The 22,546-nt window shown below is 42.2% G+C and overlaps 1 protein-coding gene across 1 annotated transcript in view; it reads right to left on the bottom strand.

Annotated features, from left to right (window-relative positions):
* Nucleotides 1–22,546, bottom strand: part of LOC145403727 (uncharacterized) — a 307,526-nt gene that overhangs the window by 178,550 nt on the left and 106,430 nt on the right. The window contains exons 4-6 of the mRNA XM_080275407.1: nucleotides 7,828–8,088; nucleotides 2,152–2,254; nucleotides 1,209–1,443 (exon numbers count right to left, since the gene is read on the bottom strand). Of these exons, the coding sequence (XP_080131533.1) occupies nucleotides 1,209–1,443; nucleotides 2,152–2,254; nucleotides 7,828–8,088 (599 nt within the window). The remainder of the gene's footprint in view (nucleotides 1–1,208; nucleotides 1,444–2,151; nucleotides 2,255–7,827; nucleotides 8,089–22,546) is intronic.

Here is a 22,546-nt window from a genome sequence, read left to right as displayed (position 1 = left end):
GTCTCTTTACGTGCTTCTTGCTCTCAACGTATTCAGTTCTTTATTTCAAATGAACCCTTGTTCTATAACTACTCCAGTCACTTCCTCTTTTCCTCCACTGCTCTCTTAACCTCTTCATCCCACCATGCCATAACTTTCTTCTCTGTTGTTACTCTTGCCACGAAACATACCTCTTTAGCATTTCGAACTAAGCAATTCCTATGTGCATTCTACAAGGCTGTCCAGATCCATTTGATTCCAATTCACTGATTCCAACTCCTCCCCTACTCTGGTCCTGTATTCATCTGCCATTACTTTGATCCTCAGCTTCTTGACTTTCAGTCTTTCTCCCTGACTGCTCTTCTCTCTCCTGGTCCACCTCACTCCTCTCAGCTTCATCTTGCATACCACAATCATATGATCTGACAGATCTCCACATCGTCCTCTAACAGCCCTCGTATCGGCATCCAATCCCAGCATTGACCTCTCTACGGGCATGTACTCAATCAGGTTCCTTTCAACACGATCCCTGTTCCCTGTATACCATGTATATTTACGTGAATTTTTGTGCTTCAAGGTTTTTAATTAAAAAAAAGCTAACACCACTCACACTTAAAATAGTTGCACACTCAAAATGCACCGTTGAAATGACAGAGTTATCCACTTCACTTCAATAAAATATTTTTCATTTTAGAGGCACTAACTTCACGAGGCGGTGGCTCAATCGGTAGAGAGTTGGCCTGCAGTCCTAACGGACCCGGGTTTAAATCCCGCTGGTGCAGGGAACAGTTTAAGGATTTGAATTTCATAAAATCAGACTTTACTGTTCTACCAGAAGACCCGCCGACATGTCGTAAAAATACCCCTGCTAATACCAATACACCAGTCCTGTATGAGACAGCCCTAGCATGTATTCAGTATGGAAGGTGGTTGTTAGCGCCGAAGTGGTGACATGTAGAGGTGTGCGGTACGTAGGAGGACTACTGGGCCTTGAAAGCAGGCTGTGAAGCCTATGCCCAGAGTCGGTCACAAAAAAAAAAAAAAAAAAAAAAAAAAGTTTAGGATTTTTTTTTTTTTTTTTTTAATGGAGGTTTTAGATACAGCCTCCATAACCTCTTTTCAACCTAATTTCTCTCCCTAAGCTGAAAACAATCATCTGACAGTAGCAATAACAGTCACTGGACTGAAGGGATTAATAACACTCGCACACAAGATGGTAGCGTGCTTACATGGTGTAGTGGAGGGGTCATATATGGCATTTCCTCATTGGCTGGTGTCCTTCCTGAGATGGCCAAAGCTGCCTGTATCTCTGGGGGCTGCTCTGGGGGAGCTGTGGGGCGTGGAGAGGGTGGCTCCTGCGTTGCTGGGGCCGACCCAAGTGCAGTTTCCTCCTCGATGTCAAAGCGTTTCTCTGGGACAGGTGGGGCCGGCTCATACCCACCCTCTGATTCCCATCCAGGGCTGCTGGGGGAAAGTATTATTTCATCAAGCTACTTTAAATTACAGAAAAAGTACACAGGGCAAGGTTACCACACATTCCACCTATTATAAACAGTATGCCCCCAAACTCTCACCAAACACAAATTTGCAAGAAATGGTTAACGTAACGTGGAGGGAAAAAAATTACTGATACCGGATGGTCTAAAATAAATCCATTTTTTTCCTTCTGTTTCTGGTCAGTACTGCTTAGCTAAAATACATTACTGAAAAAGAGGGATAACTTTGACCTATTGCATAAAGTTGTCTTGTGGAATGGTATCATTCATACTCAAATAATGCTGTAACTGCTTTTCTATAAAAAAAATTTCTGATCTTCTTGAGCCATCTTTCACCATTCCCGCATAAAAACTATTCAGGTACTAAATATCTAAGATACATACATGGATAAATGCTGAACACGGAAAATGCTCACTTGTGCATAAACTGAGTGGAAAATTAATAAAATTTACTTGAGCATAAACTGGGGGAATCTAAGATACATACATGGATAAATGCTGAACACGGAAAATGCTCACTTGTGCATAAACTGAGTGGAAAATTAATAAAATTTACTTGAGCATAAACTGGGGAAAAAAAAAAAAAAGGAACAAATCATTCTCCTTATGAACTTCCAGCCCTAAACAATGACACACCAGTGCAATTACAGTGTGAGAACCTTGTATATGAACTCACATCTTTGAGTCTTTGGCAATGGCTTTAGGGTCGTCATAGTTGTCAGTGTCAGTCTCTGGATCCTCAGAATCGTCACGGACAACCTTAGCATAAGGGTGTTCCTCTGCAACGAATTCTTTAATTAATGAAGGCGGAGTGAATATGCAATATCTTACTTTTTAAACATACATACATACATACATAAATCATCAAATCCTGTGCTGCACCATGAGAAGCATGGGAGCCCGGGCCTAGCCAAGTTGGTCCTGACATTTAATCCGTGGATTGCACAATTACCTTTTTTTTATCGCACCCCATAGTGTGCAAAAAATGAAGAAAAAGATTTTTTTTTTTTATAAACTTGAAGATAAACATCCAGGGCATCATCTGGTTAAACAAAAACCAAAAAAAATCTCTCCATTTCTGAGTAGGGCCATGCGTAAGTTTACGTAGGGGAGTAGTAAAAAAAAAAAAAAAAAAAAAAAAAAAAAAAAAAAAAAAAATTATTTTTACTATAAACTTTAAGATAAACATCCAGGGCATCATCTGGTGAAAAGAAAAAAATCTCTCTCTCTCTCTCCGTCTTTGTGTAGTATCATGCATAAGTTTGGGTAGTGGTGGAGTAGTTAGCAGTGATGCACAGCAAGCACAGCCTGAGCTGTGACTCACAACGTGACGCTACCCAGCCTGAGCTGTGGCTCGCAATCCATGGGTTAAGATGAGAGTGATCAGCCTCACTCATCCCTGAGTGGCATTATGTAAGCAATAAACCCCAAACACCCCTTGGATATAACCCTCCACCAGATCACTCCGACTGGAGTGCCTTAATTACCCACTAGACCACGAAGTGCCATAATTTGGTTATGTGGTTGCCCCCCAGCATAGTAAATGGTTTTCTGGTGCACAGGAAACCAGTTGGCTTGTCACTCAGTGTAGAGTAGCCCATAGACAGAAGAGCGAGGAAAGAAAGAAGGAAAGAAGGGATGGAAGGACAGAAGGAAGAGAGGAAAGGGCAGCCACCCAAGAGCAGCACTACATCAAGTGAGTGGATGGTGTGCATCCCAACCTGGAGTGAACATGCAAGACAGGGATGTTCTGCCCAGAGACCCAATATATCGTACCGTAGCATGAAAATTATCATATATTACCCTAAAATTATCGTACATGTAAATTTTCAATTAAAACAAGTTACCAGACGAGATGGTGTGTAAAGAAAGTATGATGAAATGGTAAATGTAGACGGGGCATCATGAGCTTGACTGAGTCAATCCAGGAGAATCACAATTAGGTGAATACAAACTAGTAATTAAGACGTTACATTACTTTTGCCTTTCTTACACTCACGTTTCCCGGTAAGAAATTAAGAATATCCTACAAAGCTTTATGTATACCAGCATATCAACTGTACTTACGACTTTACTTAAGTCCTATACAAAGTTGCAGAGTGGGTAGTGGGTACAGCAGCACTACAGCTTGGCCAGGGCATTGAACCAGACCACTACCAAGCACCAAGTAAAGTTTGAACTTCTAAGTCCTTGACATTTATGGGGTCGGCCGGGCTTGGCCCTGACCTCCCATGGGACTGGGAGGGGAAAGGAATTTCGTGAGTGACTCAGGAGAAGCGTGGGTTACTGGGGTGTGGGCACAATGAACCGTGTGGCGGAAATAGTGTTGTTAACCTGCAGTATATATATATATATATATATATATATATATATATAAAAATCTAGGGAAGCTGAAATAGACAAAAATTATCGTATATTTTGAATGTGATATCGTACATCGTACAAGCACCCAAATTATAGTACAAATACGATAATTATCGTACGTAGAACATCCCTGATGCAAGATCTTACTTTTTAAAACTCTGAGCAAATGTTATTTTAGAGTCTGTTTATATCACATGCTTTTCCTACAACTTCATCTGCATTGTTGCTGTTACTACAGGTTTATCTGGAAATGAAGCTGGTTGGCTGTAAGCTGAGATTATTCTTTTCCTGCAATTCACTATCCTCCTTTGGGGGGACACGGGTGGAGGTGAGGGACTTCTGTATGACTGGATAGCACAACTGCCCAGTTAGATTGGTGCTACCGCATGAAAGCACCCCTCTCCACTACCCATCTGCATTATAATAGTTGTAAGCCACAGTGCATCTCAATGTGAATCCAGTAGACTGCAGGCTGAAGTTGCCCTGCTCCTGTAATCCACCATCCCCCTTTCAAACGATGGAAAGGAAAATAAGGGGCATTTTCATAACCAGGCAGCAGAGCCACCTAACTGTGTCAAAGCCACCTCACAAAGGTGCCCCTTGCCAGCCCGTTGCATTGTAGAATTGGTATTAATAATATGCTGTGAAATTAAAACAAAATCCTATTGTCTGGATGTGAGTTTTATGAAATATGGTGGTGTTCTCGTCCAGGGTGAAACAGCTACAGAGTCCCAGCCAAGAGCTAAACCTCCTCATATTTCCCTGCACCTTGCCATGGGAAGGACCCTGGTCTCACTCTTGGTGCCAGATTCGTACACTGTATGTACTATACTGTACTAACAGAATGGCTCTAAAGAAGCAGTTGCATTCCTGTGGTCAACAGGTTTGCCAGACAAGACAGGCCGGGACTAAGCAGCAACAATAACTTCTGCTTCTTACAGTTTTATTAAATGTAAGTGAGTCTTTCTAAATCTGAGGGGTGACTTACTGTATAGTCTTTACCAACCCCTTAACTGCATGATGCTTTCCCTTAAATGAATTACATAGCCTAGAAACAGCAAAAATGAAATAATGTCATCAGACTGATGGAGTTAAACCTGAGGCCACAGTGGGGAAGGTACAACCCAACTGGTAACTTCATTACTGAGACACAACATGAAAACAACATTAGTCTGACCTTTCTATCTCACTGATCACTGCCTTACCAAAGAAGAAAGGCAATCTTACCATAAATAAGAGACCTGTCTACACCTTTGCCTTCCAAGTTTTAACCCGCCGACTCCCGCTGACATATGTATACGTCCACACGTTTTGTCACTGTGACTCCCACTGACGTATATAAAAGCGCAGCAATTGCAAGGTCCCTAATTTGCACAATTCTCGAGTTTCACATGTGATTTTTGGTACATATACACAGGACTACTTCCTCTACAAGATGCCAGGCAGGGAAAATGCCTTACCCCGATGACCTCCCCGCCTCCCCTCCCCCGCATTCCATTGTCTGGGCAATTCACCTGTTAAGAGTGACCTGGCCAGTAAAGACATGTCGTGCCACGGTACGAAATTCAAGGCCAGAGTAATTCCCCAATCGATGACAATGTGGAGGACAAAGTTTACATAGCATTAGAGGAAGAAACAGTCAGAAATGATGATCAGCTAATGTCGCCAAAAAAGGTCAGGTACGTTGATGTGTTTGGTGAGTGAAACAATCCTTATATTGCCTATATTATTTTGTGAAAGCCAATATACTCTCGTATTACATATAAATTCGTACCAAACAAATAAATAAATACCATTTATGAGTGGTGTGGAATAGTTACCCTCCCACAGAACTTGTTTTCTTTGGAGTCAGTCTGATAGAAAACACAGTAAGGCAATGGGGTACTGCTACCTGTATCCAGTATTTTAAACCTCAACGTGAGCAATTTCTCTATGAATTTTTGATGTTTCTCACCAAAGTGGAGGTTTGAGCCAAAAAAATAATCCAAAAATTGGTCAGGATCGGGGGGAGGGGGGGGGGGTAGTGGTGGAAAATCAGTCGGGACAGGGTGGGTTAATAAAATGGACAGATGGTACAGAGCACAGAGGCTTCACAGTAAATGCAGATGAACAAAGGTGATGCTATCTAGGGTTGGTGGCAGTACTGTTGAAAAAGAGGGAGAGTGACCATGTGCTGTTTGCCACAAAGGAGTGGGAAGTAATTCCAGCTTATGCAATGTTTGTGACACATAGGTGCATAAGAGATGTGGTGGTATTAGAAGTAGACTGCAAGATAATGGTGATTTCATGTGTGCAATGTGTCTGGGAGAGCATGAGGAGAATGTCAGACATGAAAAGGTTGATCTTGGTGGTGAGTCTCTTGAGTGTATGGAAGAGTTTTGTTACTTTGGAGACATGTTGTGTGCTGGAGGTGGGGCTGGAGGTGGCTTGTTGGCTAGAGCGACGAGGTCTCGAAGAAAATTCAGGGAGCTGTTGCCTCTTCTGGCACTGAAAGGGCTCTTGCTCTATGCTATGGGATCTTTGTGTGTGGCATGTGTGAGGAATATAATGCTGTATGGTAGTGAGATCTGGGCAGTAAAAGAAGAGGATATTCATAGGCTCAAATGTACAAAAATGTCAATGATTAGGTTGGATGTGCAATGCGTCCTTGAATGTGAAGCCTTAGGGGGGCTGGGTTTATGATGGAAGACATGAGAGGAAGGATGGGACTGGAGTGTATGTGATGACGAGGAGTAGATTGAGATGGTTTGGGCATGTGTGGAGGATGGGGGATGACAACTGGGTGCGGAGAGAGAGAGAGAGAGAGAGAGAGAGAGAGAGAGAGAGAGAGAGAGGTGAACAGTGCGGGGTAGGGTCGTGAGAGGCAAACCAAAAAAGACCTGGGACGAGGTAACAGTGTGACCTCAGGGATAAGGGACTGAATAGGGAGGTTGCCCGAGATCGAGCAGCATGGACAGCCACCATTAGGTAACCAAACCCAACGAATGCAGGCATGTTGGAGCCTTTATAAATGAAACGAAACGATTACTCTGGGCAGTAATTCACATCAATGCTAACCCTATCAGGTTTCTGGCCCAGGCAGATTATGTCTGTGCGAGGGTCAGCCACTCATGCTGACCTGCATCTTCGCGGCCCGGTATTTTACTTTGATCACTCTGTGTAAATACACTTATCATGATAGAATGTTGGTTTTGGTGTCATTTTAAACCTGAATAATTATAATAGTATGTTCAAGAAAGGAGAACAAAGAAAATAAAATGTCAAAATGATGAGCTGAAGTTAGGCGAAAAGCAAAAATTTTATACCCAGCCGTACAAAAATATTTGGCAAAAAATAATGAGTAAAGATATGTAAATTTGGTTTAAACTATGCAAAAATACAATAAATTACCTTTACAATGATATATAAATTATGGTAATTTTTGCATTTCAATGTGCAGTAAAGCAAAAGGAAAGAGATGCACAATTTTATTTTAGTCTCGGCCACATATTCGCTTCGCGATGTTTTTCTTTGATCAGTCAGTGTAAATACACTTTTTTATGACAGGATGCTGGTTGTGGTGTTATTTTGAAGCTGAATACTTGTACTTTATCGCAGTATGTTCATAAAGGGAAAACAAAGAAAATAAAAAGTCAAAGTGATGAATTGAAATTAGGCAAAAACCAAAAATTTTATACCTTCCTGTAGAAAAATATTCACCAAGAATAAAGTTATAAAGAAACAAAGCCAAGAGTCAGACCATCTGTGCAGTACCGCCACACATAGAGCAAACATTCCGTGCCATCGTGCTCAAGTCTTTTTGTTATGATGCGTAAATGCGATTTATGGTGAATATTTTACAAAAGTTTCTTAAAATGACGATTAAAAGCATCATCGGAATCTCTGAAGTTGGATTTGAAATGACTATCGAAATAGTCATCGGAAGCTCAAAGGGCTAAGCTACATGCAAATAACACAAATGAGAACAGTTTAGCCACTAACAACTCACTCTTTGGCAGCTTAACGTGAGCATAGGGATGGTTCTTTTTCACCTTGGCATAGGGATGTGATACCCCAGCCTGTCCCATCCCACCTGGAACAACACCTCCCTCGGGTCGCAGGGGCTGGACAGGAGGGTCAGTGGGGGAAGTAGGAGTGGAGGATGGGAGGTGGGGGTCCCGGATAATGGCCGCTCGGCCATCTGGACCAATGGCACCCGAGGGCAGGACCTGTACCCCACCGATAACCTTACCCACACTGCTGCCACCACCTGCCAACAACAAAGGCCTTAATGTTAATACAGGATTCAATCATATGCATCATGATCAATTACCTACAAACAAATTAGGACTAGGAACAGTATTAGGCAGGCTTCTGTATAAGGATTATAAGTTTCTGGAGAAAACTGTGGGGTCTAATGACAAGATGAGAAGTGTTGAGAGAGAGAGAGAGAGAGAGAGAGAGAGAGAGAGAGAGAGAGAGAGAGAGGATAGCACAGAAGTAGGTATGGAGTATACAGGAGATGGGGCAGAGGGAAAGAACTTTGTGTCCTTAGTAACTGTTGCATTAGGGTTGACTTGGAGAGAGAGAGAGAGAGAGAGATATGAACTTACGAAAAAAAAAGACTTACAAAAGACCTTTAAGAAACAATTATTTTCGTAAGCTGGGGACAATCTGTATATTTTATATATATATATATATATATATATACAGTAATCCCGCATCTTTTGCGGATTTTTTGTCTACGGTTTTGCCCTCTCGCGGATTTTCTTAGCATTAATAAGTTCAACAAAAATATCCTTGAATATACAGAAAACAAAAAATTTGAAATTCCCGCAGCTTCCAATTGTAGCGCGGTAAACTCACGCCACCCTCTGTCCCTTTCCCGCGGCCCCTCTGCCAGTGTTACCATATCTAGCATAATTTTATTCTTTTAGCATAATTTTCATCAAATTTTCGAGTCTGGAATATTTTTTAGCATATTAGAAGTTTTAGAATCATTCTAGCATAATTTAGAATGGAATGGAATATTTTTGGAGTAATTTTATAAAAGTTACAAATCAGAGAGAGAGAGAGAGAGAGAGAGAGAGAGAGAGAGAGAGAGACAAATAAGGTAAGAAGTTTGAATAGTTGGTTACTTTCAGTTTGGGCTTGGTTGGGTTGGATTAGGTTAGGTTAGGTTAGGTTAGGTTGGATTAGGTTAGGTTTTAGGTTAGGTTAGGTTAGGATAAGTTTGAGCTTTGTACTTTACCCATCAAACCTACATTTTTCCGATGGATTTTGGTATGATTCATTCGATTTTCAGCTTCATTTCAGTCGGAAATGACCATTTTCTGTGTTTCCCCCCCTCCCTATAACCCGCGATTCCCCCAAAGTCCCCCATTATTGCAGGGGGATGGGGGGGTCATATCTCAAAATCTGGTTATTTCCAACGGAAATGATGCTCAAAATCGAATGAATCACATCAAAATCCATCAGAAAAACGTAAGTTTCGTGGGAAAAAGCAGTATGGGCAGAAAACCAATAATTATCCTCTTACTGTATGTAGGTTCATTTTAATATTTTCATAGTAAACAATACATAATTAATATGTTGCACGAATATGTATAGAATTTTATCATTTAGCTTCAAGTTAGCATAATTCATCTTTTACTTGGAACAAATTTGCTCAATCTAGCATAATTTTTTTCATTGCCCTAGCATAATTTCGTTGTTTGGATATGGCAGCACTGCTCTGTGCCCCGCATTCCTCAGTCCACGCCTGACTGCCTTACGTGTCTGGTGTGCTTGTAACTGCACTATGATATGAGCCTCTTGCCTCCCACTTGCTTTCCACATGGCCCCAGGACGTAAGCCAGCCTCACCAAAGGCTAATAATACAGTTAGTAAGAACTCCAAAGTGACAAAATGATCAAGAAAAGTTATGACCTTAGCAGAGAAAATTGTGTTACTGGACAAGCTAAGAAGCGACCGTGCGAGTGTTTGCTATCACCAGTTAATGCATCTTTTTATTTTGTACTGTTTTGTGAATAAATGTGTAGATAATTGTGTATTACAGTACGGTGTTTACGTTTTTCCTTCATAATGGAGTATGTGATTTCAATCTTGTAAGAAGGTATTTCGGGATGAGTATGGAAGTTTCGGGACAATTCGCAGTCACAACAAACACAAAACAATTCGCCTTCATTAATGAAGATAGCTATGGGTGCCGCTAGAATATAATTCAAAGGTGACTACAGTGAGGAAGAAACAAGTTAATTACTGACTAAAGGTGCAACTAATAAATAATATCCAGAACCTACGCTACTGAACATAGACTTTGCTGGATCCCCCTGAAATATAGTTATTAAAGTATTGATTAATTAATAATAAGTATATTGATAAAAGTATTGATTAGTATATTTATAGAATGGCGGGGAATTGTCCAGGGTGCGAATTGTTCTGAAGGGGAATCGTCCATGTTTTGACGGGGAATTGTCTGACGGCGAATTGTCTCGCAATCAGTATGGACATGGACTGTGTGATGGGCAGCATGGTGGACAAAAGTGTAAGATTCAATTGTTAATAGAGTATTCGCAAAATTGACTTTTCGCGGGGGTTACAAGAACGTAACTACCGCGAAATATGCGGGATTACTGTATATATATATCATCATCAGCCGTTTGAGTATCCACTGCAGGACCGACCTATCCCGACCAAAGTCGGGACAATACAGTGAGTCCTCAAAATACAAAAGGGATAGGGACTAAAAAAAATTTCGTAATCCGCATTTTCGTATATCGGAACGATTTTCCCCAGTGAAATATACATATAATGGGGGGGATGCGTTCCAGGACCCCATTGGACCCCCCCACTAAAACTTTAACCCTACTAGTTAGAAGTATGCAATACATGTATACAATACTATACAAATGTACAGACATAAAAAAATAAAACATACAACTAATTACTGTCGTATTAGTACACTGTACAGTTAAATATGGACCTGTGCTGCGGCTGGAGATTCGTGTCATTGATATGGTGCTTAACAAGTCCATGCGACAGCTGCGAGTCCTCATGGCTTGGCAGGCGGCTGAAGATGAAGAGAAGGAGGTGGCCATCTTCTTGTACATTTCCTTTTTCTTTGTCACAGTCCTAATGGTTGATGGTGCAAGCCTCAAGCTCGCCCTATGTCCGAAACTCCCTGCCCCTCCTCGTGGCGTCTTATTATTTCCAATTTCCTTTCAAGAGTGAGAGTACGATGCTGTTTCTTCTTTGCAGTTGGTTCCCCGGATGCTGGAGATGATGTGGGGCGCTTGGGAGGCATGGTGAAAATACGAAAAAGTGAAGAACTGCGAAAAACAGCGTTATGTACAGCAAAGCTGAGAGGAGAGGATGGACGTGACTCAACTGGGAAGCGCGCGAAAATGTGTTTGCTAGAGAGGGGATAGTTCGTTTTCTTGTTGCAAGCGAGCGCGGCGCTGTCCAGGGCACCCATTTTGAATTTTTCGTATTTCCTCTCATATCGTTTTTCGAACCATCAAGGCAGATACTTTCGTAATGTGGAATTTATCCTACATTTATCGCTTTCGTACCATCGGAAATTCGTACTTCGAGTTTTCGTATTTCAAGGACTCACTGTACAGCCAATGTATCTCTACCAAGTGGCTTAGGCTGTCTGGTAGAGTTTGTATGTAGGGTAAGAAGTGCTTGTAAGTGTAACTGTACTGCTGGAGTGGCTTTGGATGTGTGTGTAGTCTGTGAACCAAGTGTAATCGGCCCGCGCAAGCCGACTGGATGCAAGCATACTTTATAGTAAGCGACACTTGTTCAACCACAGCACCCCTTCTGTCCGCCAATGCAGTACGTGGCCAGGTGAACATTCCCAAAGTTTATTACCCTGGCGGGGCGCGAACCCTGGTTCACCCATGTACGAAACGCACACGCTACCACTGTACCACAGAGGCTCCATATATATATATATATGAGACGTCTAGCGGATGAGTGACGTATGCACCAGGGGGTTTCTTTCGAGTAATTGAAGATTAAATTTTAAGAATGTGTACATAAAATGTATAAAGAAAAAACTAATGTTGTTTTATATCAATGTAATGTTCTCAAAAAATCCCATTTAATGAATCTAACTATCTATCTATAGCCCGAAGCCTTAATCCCGCAAAAGGGTGGCCGCAGACAAAACGCCTCCAAGTCACTCTGTCACCCACCATTTGACTACCCTCCCCCCAACTCACCCCCCCCTCCCTCATATACCTCTCAACTCCATCCCTCCACCTCATCCTCAGTCTACCTCTCCCTCTCCCTCCCTCCACCTCACCTACATACACCCTCTTAGTCAGTCTTTCATTCTCCATTCTCTCCACATGTCCAAACCACCTCAGTGTATTTCTCCTAATCTTCTCAACCACATCCACATCCAACCCACAGCGTTCCTTCACTTCTTCATTCGTCAACCTGTCCCTCAACGTCACTCCACATGCTCCTCTCAAGTAACTCATTTCCACTGCTCTCACTCTTGACTTGTTCCCCTCTTGCAAGGTCCATGCCTCGTTTCCATATGTCAGGGTAGGGATCACAATACTATCATGCAGTGACTTCTTAGCTTCCATACTCACCTCCCTATTTCTCATCACTGCTTTCAGTATACCAACGACCTTCCTTCCCTGCTGTACCCTTTCACGCACTTCATCCCCCAAAGTTCCATCCTTACTCATCACACTACCCAAGTACTTGAATGCACTCACATTCTCCATATCCTCACCATCCAACCTCACTGCACACTCTGTGACTTCATTCCTCTCAAACACCATAACTTTACTTTTGTTTACATTAACTTTCAGATTCCTCCTCCTACACACTGTCCCAAATTCATTCACCAAACCTTGTAACTCCCATTCATCTTCACTCAACAGTGCTGTATCATCAGCAAACAGCAACACCGGAAGCTTCCAAATCTCACCCTCATTCATTAGAGCCACTCCCACATCCACTGCCCTACCCTGCACCTCCTTTACAACCCCATCCATGTATATATTAAACAGCCATGGAGACATCACACAACCCTGTTTCAGTCCCACATTGAGATCAAAGAACTCACTCAGCTCACTATCAACTCGCACAGTAACCCTAGCTCCCTCGTACATACTCTTCACAGCACTCAACAATTTCCCCTCCACTCCATATATTCTTAATACCTTCCACATACCTTGCCTATCTATTCTGTCATATGTTTTCTCCAAGTCCATGAAGGCAGCATACACTTTCCTTCCCTTCTCTAGATACTTCTCCACTGAACATCTTAGAACAAATATCTGATCTACACACCCTTTTCCCTTCCTAAATCCCCCTTGTTCTTCTCCAACTAGCTCCTCAGTCATATGCCTAACCCTATCAATGAGTATTCTACCATATATTTTACCAGTCACACTAAGTAGGCAAATACCCCTTTGGTTACCACATACTTCTCTCTCTCTTTTTCCTTTGTATAAAGGAATAATTATACCTGATTTCCAGTCCTCTGGAACCCTTCCCTCTTCCCAAGCCAATCTACACAACTTCCATATCCACTCCACAACAATCTCACCCCCATACCTAAGCATTTCACCACTGTAATGAATCCATTATTTTAAAAAATAACAAAAAAAAAAGACAAAAACAAACACATAAACGCACACCTCCCACTGGGGGTCATACACAAAATATTAACATGGGCTATAATTATGTGATCCAAATAAAAATAAACAAAAATTAATAAATTGTGAAAGTTTTACGTTAATAATGCAATTTCTTGATTTTTGATTTCATTCATTCATTCATTGCCAGACGCCATGTATCCCAGACGGGGTGGCCAATGGCTTAGAGTTAATTGTTTTACAGGGAGGGGCACTAATCCTCCACCAACCCCACTTGACACGTAGGGATGCCAACAGCATCTGGTGTTCCCAGGCGGTCACCCATTCAAGTACTAACCAGACCCAACGTTGCTTAATTTTTATATTGTAAATTCTTAATTAAAAGCACTCAAAGCATTCAAAATGGGCATAGGACAGTGCAGCCCATCAACCACGTGCGAGGTTTAGGGGAACACTGGTGGGGGACTGGCTGAGGCTGGGAGCTAGTACTGAGACGTGGCGGTTAGCCACTCGTGGCCCGTACATCCTTCTGCCATGTGGGAGCAGACTTCCTCTATGGGTTTTCAAGGCCTAAAACACGTGACGCTTGCCCATCTGCCAGCCAGCCATAAGGGTTCTGTTTGTATGTAACTTTATACAGGGAGGATCTAGAGGGCTCCACCTACATATTGGCGGGAAGAACTCACCATCGGCCATTTTGGCGCATGTCACTCTGCCGCTAGACGCCTCATATATATATATATATATATATATATATATATATATATATATATATATATATATATATATATATATATATATATATATATATATATATATATATATATATATATATATATATATATATATATATATATATATATATATATATATAAAAAAAAACAGTATATATATATATATATATATATATATATAAAGACACAGTATATATATATATATATATATATATATATATATATATATACATACACAGTATATATATATATATATATATATATATATATATATATATATATACATACACAGTATATATATATATATATATATATATACAGTGCACCCTCACACTATGCGAGTTTATGGGTGGCAGAAACCCTCGCATTCTATGATTTTGCATTATGTGAACCAAAGAACTTATGGGAAAAATGGTACTGTATGTGGTGAACAGCCCACCCAGGGTTTGGTCTTTGGGTCCCCTTTCAACCTAATCTACCTTGCTAATACTTTGTCTAATAGTACTTCTAGGTGTACCAACAAATAAAACAACACATAAAACACCATGTACCTTTACTTAAGTGACTTCTGGGCTTGTAAAAATGGGAGGGAAGTGGGCATACGAAGCCCGGGGCATCTACTCTTCCCCCGAGGGGCAAGGCGCCCTGTTGTCACTCTCACTGTCACTGCTGGCCATCCGTTGCAACTGACCAAACACCTTCTAATAGTTGATTCACCCAAGTCTATCTCTTTCCCAATTGCCAAGTTTCCTTTCCCTTCTTGCTTCATTTTAAGAACCTTCCTATTCAACTCTAAATTGATCCTCACGCTTTTAGAATACTTTGGTGGGGCCATGATGAATAGGTGGGTACTTCTACAATGCAAAAGTGGACCACGGGATGCGAGGTACAATACATGTTCTCGCAGCAGTATGGAAGAGAAGTGACTGTTTACCCAGGAAAGTCGGTAGATGGCATGCAGATAGCTTGCCAGCTGCCTGCCATTTTGAATCTGGCTCATTGCCAGTCACCTGCCTTCATGTGACTGACTCGCACTGTCCAGACCAATACTTGTAGTAATGGCGCGAAATCCATTTTTGCCTTGGAATCATACAGCCAATTCGCATGTTGGGAAGTTTGATTAGCAGATTTTGCATTCGATAATTATAAGAATTTTCTGGGTTGACCTCGCATTGTAGGTGATTCGCAATCTGTGAGTTTGCATTGTGTGAGGGTGCACTGTACATACATGCAATATACAGCTACCACAAATTGATTTAGGACCTCCTCCCACAAGGTATTACAAAAACACAGAAAATGCAGTATATCACAATGTTTGTTCATGAATGCCATTCATTAATATGAAATCATGTTGCCCTTGTTTTTAACCCTTTCAGGACTCAAATAGGTCCCAAGGTCACGTTTGACAGACGCATCTTTTTTTTTTTTAAAGGCAAGGTTTGCAAATAAAGAAAAAAATATCATATTCATGCACAAGGAAGTAATACACATCTGCCTACAAAACATTAGAGCTCTACTCACCATACAAGTGCTGCAAAAATGATGGGAAGTTGCGTAGCAAATGGTGTGTGGTTGCATGGTGAGTATTGCCATCTCAGTGGGCTGTATTTTCTTGGTGCATAGGTGACATAATTGCATTGTTTGTTTCCATGTTTTTCCATAAAAAACAGTGCAGTAATATATGTACATTATAATCTCACATGATTTGTGAATGATTCATGAGATTTTTTCTTTACAACTAACAAACTAAACAGCTACAAGATTCTTATAAAATTATCACTTACTTATTAGTTACTACTGACTAATTTGTTTTATTTTGCTCTTATTTTGCTTAGTACTGTCCATGGCTGTGGGGGTGAGGACATGGGGGTAAGCCTACGAGCTTGCCTTTTGTATGTACATATGTTTATTTTATTGTTGCTAACTATATCATCCTGTGTACTTACAGGCAGCAACAGAGACAGTGATCAAATATTATTTCTGAAAATTGGCAGTGTATAACCAGGAAATGTGAGAAACTCACAAAATATAAATCAGAAAAAAGTAAGGAGACACAATCATTTGTCAATGAAAAAGGCAACACTCACTGCACGTGTTTGTCCGCCTGGTAACAAATAAATGCATGGTATGTGTATAAAAGGCTATAGAAAGAACCTTAGAAACTTAAAATCATAAATCTGTATTTATTTTCCCTCAATCAGAAACTTTAACACCCAGGAAATGAATAAATATTGTGACATACAATGCGGAAATCTCTTGCTTGCCTGTGACGCCTCAGCTATGTGCATAGGCAGGAGCCAGGGGGTGGGGGATTGGAAGGAGGGTGGGGGATTGGAAGGAGGGTGGAGGGTGGGAGGTAGAGGGATGGGGGATCGGTGGGAGGCAGGAGGGTGGAGGAAGTAAGGGGTGGGGGATTGGAGGAAGAGTGGAGGGTGGAAGGGTGGGAGGTAGAAGGGAGGGGCATCGGTGGGAGGTAGGGGGGTGAAGGAAGAGGGATATGAAAGGTAGGAGGGAGGTGAGAGCTATGTATCCTTCAGAGCAGTAAAAATACATTGCAAACAATTTTCTTTTGCTAAATGACGTCTGATACCAAAGTAGTAAAAAATATTGCCAGATCAACAGTATAATAAAACCAATATGTGCAACCCGACCCCCCATAATGATTAGCTCTTCCCAGTCTGTGTAAATTAAATTACTGTGATCTGCACAAGCCCAGTAGAAGCGGAGGGGTCTGGGGAGCAGCTTGTATCCTTATTTCATTCACCAGCCTCAAGCAACAGTTTTCATTCAGGCTTAAATATGCTGCCACGGGAGTGGCTAGGAGACCCCTACCGAGAAAGCCACTATAGTGGCCAGGAGACCTGAAAGGGATAAGGACCAGTTGGATGCATTTTGGCATGGAATCACTTAGATCTCTAAAGTAATTTAAGGATATTTCTTTGCACCAAACATTTGTCAGTTCAGTCTTGAGGTTGTCCAGATTGGGTGTCTTCTTCTCTGCAATGATTTTCTTCATCGTTGCCCAGCAGTTTTTTATAGGATTTAGATACGGACCGTTGCCGGGCCAGTCAAGGACCTCAATCTGATTATACTGAAGCCATTTGGTCACCTTTCTTGACTTGTGACATGGAGCTGAATCGTGCATGAAAAAGTCGCACCCATGAATAGCAAAAAACTTTAACAAATGATCTTTCAGAACTTGAATGTACCAGCCACCATTCATCATCAAGTTCTTAGGAAGAAAGCAGAGGCCTTCCCTTCCCATTTCACATGAGAAACACCCCCATACCATTACTGATTGTGGGTGCTTAACAGATGGCACCATGTAAGCAGTCATATCGACTTCAGGAGGCAGAGTGACGAACCTTGGCAGAATGCACCTGGAACACTTGAAATGTGCTTTCATAGGAAAACATAACTTTCCTCCACTCATCCGATGTCCAGTGTGCATACTTCTTGGCAAACTGAATGCGCTGCTTCTTCATTCAGTCAGTGAGAAGCGGTTTCTTGGCTGCAGTGCAGCTTGGCAAACCCAGCTCCTTCTGCAAGTGGTGTTGGATAATTCAAATTGAGACATCTTGCAACAGCTGGGAATGCATTCTCTTCAATTCTGCTGCTATCAATCGAGGATTCTTGATTACTTCCCTTTTCAGAAGCGTATATGTACCTTTGGAAGTCGTCCTCTTCTTTCTACCGCCATGCCTATGCTCTGATACGGCATCAGGTGGCAGGCCGTGCGCTGCAGCAAGAATCTTCATGATGGTCGACCTTGCACGTCCAGTACGTTCACAAATCGTGTTGACAGGGACATTATCCTGACTCAATGCAATGATACGGACCCTCTCATCCCTTGAGCAGTACTTTCCAGGCATGACAACTCGACTCTAGGAAAATAACAGGGCGAACAGTAATGCATATGAAAAAAGAGGGAGGTCCAAGCTCGGAGCGACGGGAACAAACTTTCACTCTCGCTTCTGGGCAAGCACTGACGTGCTGAATGTTTCACCACCTCTTACCAACACCAGACAAGTTGCAAGTTACTTCTTGTCCAAGAAATTTACTTGGTACAGGTGGAAACACAAAGCAAAGACAAACAACTCTCCCATAGTAATTCTGTGTGTAGGTTCTAAGTCAATTTATGGTGGGTGTATATATCTATCTGTCTATCTATATCCATCTATCTATCTATCTATCTATCTATCTATATGCAATTCTGTGTGTAGGTCCTAAGTCAATTTATGGTGGGTGTAGATATATATATATATATATATATATATATATATATATATCTCCCTCATCTGTCTGATGATAAGCAAGAAGTGGAAGGAGAATATAAGAGAGTATGGAACAGTGGTGCAAGGATTGTATGGGTGAGGATGAATGTAGGTATACAAGCGTGGGATATTGTATGTGTGTATGCCCCGACAGAGGATCGAGTGGCAAGAGTGAAAGATGAGTTTTGGGCGAGAGTAGAAGCGTGTATGGACAAGTTTGAGAGGAGCGAGAGGGTGCTGTTGATTGGAGACATGAATGGCAAAGTTGGGAATGTACGAGTGGATGGAGTGGTTGTTCAGTGGGGTGTGCCAGCTGACGTAGATGGGAATGGAAGTGCTTTGGTGGACATCTGTGCTTGTAAGGGGATGGCAATAGCCAACACCTACTTTCGACATAAGATGATCCACCGGTATACATGGAGAGTAATGTGGAGGATGGATGGTGAACTTGTTGAACGAAAGGCAATGATAGACTACGTGTGTGTGGATGAGCGAATGAGAAGACAAGTGTTGGATGCAAGAGTGTGGAGAGGGTGGGGGAATGGAGTCTCGGACCATCACTTAGTGATGGCCAAGGTAGAGCTGCAAAGAAAGTGGTTGAGGAGACGAAGGGGAAGACAGGAGGAAGCAGCTCCTGTGAGAAGAGTGGAGAAATTGCAAGATAGTGAGAAAATGATAGAGTATAAGAGCATAGTGGAAGAAAGATTGGGAAGGTATGAGCTAGACCAGATGGAAGGGGTGGAAGACGTATGTAAGATATTCACAGAAGAGATAGGCGCAGCGTGTGAGACAGTTTGTGGAGTGAGGAGGAGATGCAAGGGTGTGCAAGGGACAGCATGGTGGAATGATGAGGTGAAACGAGCTGTGGAACAAAAGAAGAAGGCATATAGTGAATGGTTAGCGAGTAGAGGTAGGGGAGAAGGTGAGAGAGAGAAGAGAGGGGTATATGTGAGCAGGAGAAGGGAGGTTAAGAGACTGGTGAAGGAGAGTAAGAAGAAAGTGGATGAAGAGTTCGGGAGGAATCTGGGTGTGAAATGGAGGGAGAGTAAGAAACTGTTTTGGAAGGAGGTAAAGAAAGTAAGGCAGTGTGAAAGGGGAAATAGTAGGGGAGTGAAAGATAGGAATAATAGATTGCTGGTGGAGAAGAGAGAGAAATTGAGGAGATGGAGGGAGCACTTTGAGGATTTGTTGAATGTAGAGAGTGAGAGCAGTGTGAGTATAAGTGGTTGGGGAATGGCTGGGAGAAGAAGAGATGAGAGGAGGCAGGAAGAGATCAGTAGGGGGGAAGTAGTGGAAGCGATGAAGAAGATTAAGTTGGAAAAGGCCCCAGGAATTGATGGAGTGTGTGGTGAAATGCTTAGGTATGGGGATGAGATTGTTGTGGAGTGGATATGGAAGTTGTGTAGATTGGCTTGGGAAGAGGGAAGGGTTCTAGAGGACTGGAAATCAGGTATAATTGTTCCTTTATAAATAGGAAAAGGGGAGAGAGAAGTATGTGGTAACCATAGGGGTATTTGCCTTCTTAGTGTGACTGGTAAAATATATGGTAGAATACTCATTGATAGGGTTAGGCATATGACAGAGGAGCTAGTTGGAGAAGAACAAGGGGGATTTAGGAAGGGAAAAGGGTGTGTAGATCAGACATTTGTTCTAAGATGTTTAGTGGAGAAGTATCTAGAGAAGGGAAGGAAAGTGTATGCTGCCTTCATGGACTTGGAGAAAGCTTATGACAGCATAGATAGGCAAGGTATGTGGAAGGTATTAAGAATATATGGAGTGGAGGGGAAATTGTTGAGTGCTGTGAAGAGTATGTACGAGGGAGCTAGGGCTACGGTGCGAGTGGATGGTGAGCTGAGTGAGTTCTTTGATCTCAATGTGGGACTGAAACAGGGTTCTGTGATGTCTCCATGGCTGTTTAATATATACATGGATGGGGTTGTAAAGGAGGTGCAGGGTAGGGCAGTGGATGTGGGGGTGGCTCTAATGAATGAGGGTGAGATTTGGAAGCTTCTGGTGTTGCTGTTTGCTGATGATACAGTACTGTTGAGTGAAGATGAATGGGAGTTGCAAGGTTTGGTGAATGAATTTGGGACAGTATGTAGGAGGAAGAAGCTGAAAGTTAATGTAAACAAAAGTAAAGTTATGGTGTTTGAGAGGAATGAAGTCACAGAGTGTGCAGTGAGGTTGGATGGTGAGGATATGGAGAATGTGAGTGCATTCAAGTACTTGGGTAGTGTGATGAGTAAGGATGGAACTTTGGGGGATGAAGTGCGTGAAAGGGTACAGCAGGGAAGGAAGGTTGTTGGTACACTGAAAGCAGTGATGAGAAATAGGGAGGTCTATCTATCTATTGCCAGAAGCCTCAATCCCGTTTGGGGTGGCCATAAACAAATCGCCTCCAAGTCGCCCTGTCCCCCACCATTTCACTGCCCTGCTCCCAACTCACACCCCCCTCTCTCATATACCTCTCCACCCCATCCCTCCATCTCATCCTCGGCCTCCCCCTCCCTCTTCCCCCCTCCACCTCACTCACATACACTCTCTTCATCAGTCTTTCACCCTCCATCCTCTCCACATGGCCAAACCACCTCAGTGTGTTCCTCATAATGCTTCCTATCACATCCACATCAACACCACAATGCTCCTTTATATCCTCATTCGTCAGCCTGTCTCTCCACGTGACTCCACAGGCTCCTCTTAAATAACTCATTTCCACTGCTCTCACTCTTGACTTGTGTCCTTCCAACAATGTCCAAGCTTCACTTCCGTACGTTAGAGTTGGTATCACAATACTGTCATGTAGTAACTTTTTCACTTCCATGCTCACTTCCCTGTTTCTTATCACTGCTTTCAAAGAACCAGCAACCTTTCTTCCCTGCTGTACCCTTTCAAACACTTCACCCTCCAAACCTCCATCCTTACTCATCACACTACCCAAATACTTAAACGTACTCACATTTTCCAATTCCTCACCATCTAACCTCGCTGTACATTCACTAACTTCACCTCTCTCAAAGACCATCACTTTACTCATCCCTACATTCACCTTTAGGTTCCGTTTCTTACACACTCTCTCAAACTCATCCACCAAGCCTTGCAGCTCCCCTTCGTCTTCACTCAACAACACAGTATCATCTGCAAACAACAGTACAGGGAGTTTCCAAACACTATCCTCTCTCACCAGGGCCACTCCAACATCCACTACCCTACATTGTACCTATTTTATTACCCCATCCATGTACAGATTGAACAACCATGGAGACATGACACATCCCTGTTTCAAACCAACTTTCAAAGAGAAAAATTCACTTAGTTCACCATCCACACGCACTACAGCCTTTGCACCATCGTACATACTCTTCACAGCATTCAACAACTTCCCATCTACTCCATATATTCTTAACACTTTCCACAATCCTTGTCTATCCACCCTGTCATATGCTTTCTCCAAATCCATGAAAGCCGCATACAACTTCTTTCCCTTCTCTAGAAACTTTTCCACTAAAGATCTAAGAATGAATATCTGATCTACACAACCTCTTCCCTTCCTAAAGCCTCCCTGTTCTTCTCCAACTAATTTCTCTGTTCTTTCTCTAACTCTGTCTATAAGTATCCTACCATACACTTTTCCTATTATACTAAGAAGACAAATGCCCCTATGATTACCACACACTTCTTTTTCCCCTTTTCCTTTGTACAAGGGAGGTGAGTATGGAAATTAAGAAGTCACTGCGTGATAGTATTGTGATCCCTACCCTGACATATGGAAGCGAGGCATGGACCTTGGAAGAGGGGAACAAGTCAAGAGTGAGAGCAGTGGAAATGAGTTACTTGAGAGGAGCATGTGGAGTGACGTGGAGGGACAGGTTGACGAATGAAGAAGTGAAGGAACGCTGTGGGGTGGATGTGGATGTGGTTGAGAAGATTAAGAGAAATACACTGAGGTGGTTTGGACATGTGGAGAGAATGGAGAATGAAAGACTGACTAAGAGGGTGTATGTAGGTGAGGTGGAGGGAGGGAGAGAGAGAGGTAGACCAAGGATGAGGTGGAGGGATAGAATTGAGAGGTATATGAGGGAGGGGGGGTGAGT

This window comes from Coenobita brevimanus, chromosome 61 (assembly GCF_032717465.1).
Source record: "Coenobita brevimanus isolate Jiangsu-jjx chromosome 61, ASM3271746v2, whole genome shotgun sequence".
Lineage (NCBI taxonomy): Eukaryota > Metazoa > Arthropoda > Malacostraca > Decapoda > Coenobitidae > Coenobita > Coenobita brevimanus.
The sequence above is the reverse complement of the archived record's forward strand: the minus strand, read 5'-3'. Positions and strand labels throughout refer to the sequence as shown.